The sequence below is a fragment of the Triticum aestivum genome, chromosome 1A (genome assembly GCF_018294505.1).
Source record: "Triticum aestivum cultivar Chinese Spring chromosome 1A, IWGSC CS RefSeq v2.1, whole genome shotgun sequence".
Lineage (NCBI taxonomy): Eukaryota > Viridiplantae > Streptophyta > Magnoliopsida > Poales > Poaceae > Triticum > Triticum aestivum.
The window spans coordinates 311,092,610-311,098,906 of record NC_057794.1 but is presented as its reverse complement, the minus strand read 5'-3'; the positions used below and the strand labels follow the sequence as shown (position 1 = coordinate 311,098,906).

At 48.9% G+C, this 6,297-nt stretch overlaps 1 protein-coding gene across 1 annotated transcript; it reads left to right on the top strand.

Moving 5' to 3' along the window:
- Positions 1 to 3,742: 3,742 nt before the first annotated feature.
- LOC100037598 (membrane steroid-binding protein 1) lies at positions 3,743 to 5,890 on the top strand (the record flags this gene model as incomplete). The annotated part of the gene is given in 2 exon segments (XM_044471244.1): positions 3,743 to 4,175; positions 5,305 to 5,890. Coding segments are annotated over 2 exon segments (672 nt in total). The 3' UTR covers positions 5,669 to 5,890.
- Between the last annotated feature and the right edge of the window lie 407 nt (positions 5,891 to 6,297).

The following is a 6,297-nucleotide window of genomic DNA, read 5'->3' as shown; positions in this document are numbered from 1 at the left end:
CGGATCTGGGCCCCGCGGGCCGCGCGGCGGGGAGGAGGCAGGAGGCCAGGTGGCGGCGCGCGAGTGCAGGAGAGGGGCGGCGGAGTTGACGTGGCGGCCGCCGATTGGCCCGGGTGAGGTGGAGGGCGTGGCCGGACATGTCCGGCGGCACGGGACAAAATGTCCGGCGGCGCGCGGAGGAGTTTTAGGGTTTCATCTGCGCGAATTTCGGAGGGGATCACATATATATAGATAGAGGGAGCTAGGAGAGTCCAAACGAGGTGCGGTTTTCGGCCACGCGATCATGATCGAACGCTCTAGATGATGGATGAGGTTTTGGTGGGTTTTGGGCCAAAATGGATGGGTGTTGGGCTGCAACACACACGAGGCCTTTTCGGTCCCTCGGTTAGCCGTTGGAGCATCAAACGAAGTCCAAATGGTACGAAACTTGACAGGCGGTCTACCGGTAGTGAACCAAGGCCGCATGACAAGTCTCGGTCCAATCCGGAAATGTTTAATCCCCACACATGAGAAGAAGGTAGAAAGGACCACCGGAGGGGATAGGAGCGCCGGAATGCAAAACGGACAACGGGGAAAATGCTCGGATGCATGAGACGAACATGTATGCAAATAAAATGCGCATGATGACATGATATGCAATGCATGACACGCAAGCAATGACAAGGCAACAACAGCGAATAACTAGACGACACCTGGCACATCGGTCACGGGGCGTTACATCATTGATCTCTTAGCCGTGTGCGGTGCCCCCCTCCACCATAATCCACCTCGGTCATATCATACCGGTGCTTAGGCGAAGCCCTATTCCGGTAGCATCATCGTCACCGTCATCATGTCGTCGTGCTGACGAAACTCTCCCTCGACACTCTGTTGGATCGTGAGTTCGTGAGACGTCACTTAGCCGAACGTGTGCTGATCGCGGAGGTGTCGTACCTTCGGTGCCAGGATCGGTCGATCATGAAGATGTACGACTACATCAACCGTGTTGTCATAACGCTTCCGCTTACGGTCTACGAGGGTACGTAGACAATACTCTCCCTCTCGTTGCTATGCATCGCCATGATCTTACGTGTGCGTAGGATTTTTTTTTGAAATTACTATGTTCCCCAACACTAACAGGAGCGAGAGCAGGGTCCCTCCCCGGGGGGGGGGGGTCCTCTGCACCTCCACGACCCAAAGGCCATCCGAGATGGGATGGATAGGCGACCGCGCCAAAGGTAGGAGAAGGAAAGCATGGGGTCTTTTTTATGGAGGAGAAAAAAGACACGTAGCTGTCAAGTGTGCTACATAACTACAAGTACACTTTAGTTCTCTAAGTAATAAGGCATAAAAATGTGTTGGCACCACTACGTGTTGGTCGGGTGATAATCCAAGAAGATCGATTGCCTAGGGAGTCGCTGGATGGATTGCAAGACAGTCGTCCGATCTCTCCCCCGTTAATCGTTGAGGTGTGCCATCCTTTGCAACAAGGCTCATGTTGTGCTCAGCTTTGCAACACAAGCCCTATTGCGCTTTCGACTGAACCATTTTTCCTTTGTTTCACGCTATGCGTCGACCTTCATCTCATTGCAACACGTGCCATACTGCAATCACCATTGCTACATGGTCCATGTTGTGGTCACCTTCGCTTGCCCGAGGCGGGCCTTTTGTCACCCACTACACACATGGTCCATGTTGCGGTCACCCATTGTAAATTTGTCATAGGAACCGTTTTGCAATTCCTCATCGTTGCGTTGTCCCTGTTGCATCACCGCAGCCGTTTGTGGCGGGGTTGTCAGCAAAATCCATGTGTGTTGCGGTGCCAGACTGTGCACCCAATAGAGGTGAAGGTGTCCTGATGTTTATGAGATGTTGGTTATCGTTTTCGGTGGGAGTCGACCTTGACGATCCGACTACGAATGTGCGAGACGTCGCGCCTTAGCAATCGCTAAAACCAACTTCCGAGGGTTATTGACCACGCCGGAGCATGATCAACCTGACCACGAGGGTCTGTTTCCTGCGAGCAAACGAAGAACAAGCAAGAAACTAAGATTGCAATCTGGATATTACGAATATAAGAGAAAAACTTTATTGATCAAGGTGGGGTTTTGTGACGCCTTTACCTAGTCGTTGAACACAAACGAAGTATACGGAGTTACAACTATGGCGAACTTTAATCTAAACAAAACCCAAAATCTAAACGATGCCCTAAGGGCTGTATATACGGAGGAAGAGGGGGGAATTTCGTGGCCCTTTGAGGAGGGGTCCGAAACCAACCCTATCTCTTGTTTCCCCACACATACGGACTCTAAAAACAGCCTATACTTAAGTATTTCGAAAATACATGGGCCTGACCTAATAATAAAGTGACGCAACACCTAGAATAGCCTCTCGACAAAATTTATGAAGTGGCATCTTGTATATTTCGTCCAAGACTTCATGCACCCTTATGGTGGCTTCAAAGTCTTGAAATCATCACTTGTAACTCCGTTCTTGATCCCCTTGCGCATGCCATCATCTCCATGCTTGGTCTTGTTCCAGTGTTCATCCCTCTTATCCATGCCAAGCCCTTCATTTGTAAGCAAAACAAATGTATCCAATTTAGGCATCATCATATTCTCATGAACATTAGAATCATTACTAAGAAACGAAAGTACCTGATAATTTAATTAGCGTGCGCGAGCTCTAATAATTGATCAAGTATGTATAGCAGCAGGGGCTGTGGGTGTAATAATGGTATTGATGTCCTCATCAGCACCGGTCAACTTTCTCGTGGTAACGACGTGGCGATCTTTGTCGACTAGTGCTGGGAGAGGGATTGTAAAGGAGGAGGAGGCTCCCTTGCAATCCATCGGTGCAGTTCTGCAACACCAAGTTGTGCGTCGCCTGCAACACCTTATCATTGCCCCTTATGACTCGCTGCAGCACCTCCCCTCCCCCTAATACTCTATCTTCTAGCACCACACCAATTAAGGTGTGGTCCCGCAGCTCCAGTGACTCGAGCTCTTTGACTTGTTGCAGCACATCTCAGAGACGTCGTCAGCTGCTAGGCACGACGACGAGGTTGCATGCAAAAAGCAGCTCCTATGGAGATGACAAAGGTGGGTGAGATCCGCTTTGGGATAAGGAATGTCAGAGCGCACCTTACAAAATGTCAAAGTTCTGCTACAACTCCTGGTTGGAGACGGCGAGCCTTTTTCTTCTCCTCGACAAATTTTTCATACTTGCCTCGTGTTTTGCTCGGCAGCTCGCATCTTCTGGCGGGCTTCTCGAAGCACTAGATCATACTACTATTGTTGTTGCTCTTCCGTGGAATTTTTGATTGCACTTTACATCAATTACGCTTCAGAGTCCACTTGAAGTCGTTGCTAGATGGTCAATCATGATAGCTATCAATCTGCTTGTAAGGGAGTCGGCTCGTGCTAGGGCTTGGCGCACAACATCGCATCTCTTTGCTTCAAGATCACCACCGGAGAGACCACAGCAATCTAAAATCATCATCCAATCAGTAATACTACTGTAGCAATCAATACCAGGTATAAAAGGCAGAAAATCACCGGGATATCTATTCCTAAACGTCGCGGATTCGAATCCGACTCATCTCCGAGTCCGGATTCCCCTCAAAGTCTCGTCATATGCGTACGAAGGGATTCCTTCTAGAGAACTCCGCTCCGCTAGCCGCCACCGTCCCTGACTGATGGGCACCCAAACCAGAAATTCTCACACACGCACCCAACCTCTCCTCCCCTTATAAACTGGGGAGATATTTCTTTCCACACCCTCCTCCCCTCGAGATCGAAGGCCGCGAAAAGACCAGAGTGCCCCGCCCCTCATCCCAGAAGTCTCCAAACCCCCTCGTCGGAAGAGGTGAGCTTAGCAGCCTTCACGATGGCGGTGGCGGAGCTCTGGGAGACGCTGAATCAGGCGATCTTAGCGTACACGGGGCTGTCCCCGACGGCCTTCTTCACCGCCGTGGCGGTCGCCGCCGCGCTGTACCACGTCGTGTCGGGGATCTTCGCGCCGCCGCCGCCTCCCCGGCAGCGGCCGCGCGAGGAGCCCGAGGCGGAGCCGCTCCCGCCTCCCGTGCAGCTGGGCGAGGTCGACGAGGAGGAGCTCCGGCAGTACGACGGGTCCGACCCCAAGAAGCCTCTCCTGATGGCCATCAAGGGTCAGATCTATGACGTCACGCAGAGCAGGTATCTCGCTCGCCTGAAACCCTATCTTTTGCTTTGTAATAGTTGCTCTTATCCACCGATTTTATGATGTGATTGATGGATTCTCCTATTGACTTGGTTTACTAGTATTTGTGTGAATCTGTTGTTATGCTGGTAGTACACCAGGTGACTGATTTACTGGTATTTGTATGAATGAATTGTGCAATTCATCATAATTGGGGGTTCAAGATCGAGTAGGATCGAAACAGGTACGGTAGTTTACAGTGAACTATTAACTGGCTGGGATAGTCGGTGAACTACTTTTGGAGTAAGCAAAGCCCCTTTATGCTGGGTACTTTTCACTTGAACAACTGCACGAATTATATTAAAGGAGTTTCTTGGCCTTTGCATTTTTTTATGTAAGTTAAATGGTTAGGCTCAATAATGCTATAAGATATGTGGTTTCGTATCTTTATCCTTTGCTATGCCAGTTGTGGTTGCTGGTGGAGCACACATATCTTGTGGGAGGAGAGGAATATTAATATAACAGATCTTGGATCTATCATCCTGAGCTTTATGAGCATCTGTATCATCAGATGCTAAAAGATTCACACCAGGCCCCATGCCTTGTATGGCCGCTAAGGATTAAAGTAGTGGTCATGTTTGGGTGTGCTTGAGCCGTTGTTCGCATTGTGCTCGAGCTTCTAGTAAATTTACTTTGCTCTCGTAAAATTGCACGCAATTGGTGTACTCTTGAAAAAAAAGTAGTGGTCAGTATGGCTGATTCCCCACTAAGGGATGATGCGATGCTATGTCTGGAGCTTGTTTTAAGCCATATGATTTTTGAAGCTCACCTGCAACCAAATTTATGTAGCAGCTTCTTAATTCATGTTCCAAGTGCTGGGCTAGAAATAGCTAGATGAAAGAGGTCACTGTGGGATCCACCTTAGCAAAAACTAGACTAATGGATGGACACTCCCTAACTTCCAATGATACTTTTAGGTGATCTGTCGTGTTTCATGATGGATGCATAGTCATCCATGGGTTAGGATCCTCTACTGTCATATATTGTCATCATGCTCTCATTCATATGATGAATGTGTCAAGTATCTCATATACTTTTGTTCTTCTGTTCGTATTTCTAATTATCCTTTTGACCTTTTTTCTGCAGAATGTTCTACGGACCTGGTGGACCTTATGCCCTATTTGCTGGCAAAGACGCCAGCAGAGCTCTAGCCAAGATGTCTTTCGAGCCCCAGGACCTGAACGGTGATACCTCTGGCCTCGGGCCGTTTGAGCTCGATGCACTGCAAGACTGGGAATACAAGTTCATGAGCAAGTATGTGAAGGTCGGTACCATCAAGAAGGCAGCTCCCGCAGAAGACGGCACCACAAGCAAATCCCCAGAAACAAATGAAGCAGTCACCACCGAGGCAGAGACCGAGAAGGCACCTGAGCACAAGCCAAGGGAGGTGAGCTCGGAGGAGGTAAAAGAGAGGGAAGCCACAGCCGATGCAGTCAGCGCCGAGAGCTAGAGCAATCCCATACCCCCTTGTGGTGGCAATAAATCTGTGTCATACAGTATGTAATCTGTACCAGCACGTTGGACATGGGGATATAGTGCTGGTGCGCTGTTATTGTTAGTCCGTCACTGGAGTGCTGGATATTACTGGGGTAGCGGGGTGTGCATGTGCCTCCCCTTTGTTAAGCCGTCGGTTGATACTTTTGGGTGAATAATTTAGCTGCTGTCTAAAGTATCTCTGGCCTGTGTTGTTATTGTTAGTCGTTACTGGGGTGCGTTTGCAAATCCCCCCTCAAATCAAATCAAACGTTTGTTGCATCCGTGAAGAATGAACACATAACGGATGGACTTGAACAAGTATTCATATAATAGAGAAAAAGTTCTTAGATGCAAATTATCTAAGTCTGCCTCACCCATATAATAGAGAAAAACTTCTTAGATGCAAATTATCTAAGTGTGCCAGAGGCAATGATACAATGATACGGGGGCCGTACATCCAAAGCTAGCTGTAATGTTCATCCAAAGATAACTATACATGTCCAGTCACGTTTAAAACAGAATTCATGCAAAGCTAACTATAAATGTCCGGTCACGTTCCAAACGGAATTTAAGATGGCGGGGCTTGCCGGAGGTGGCGGCGGC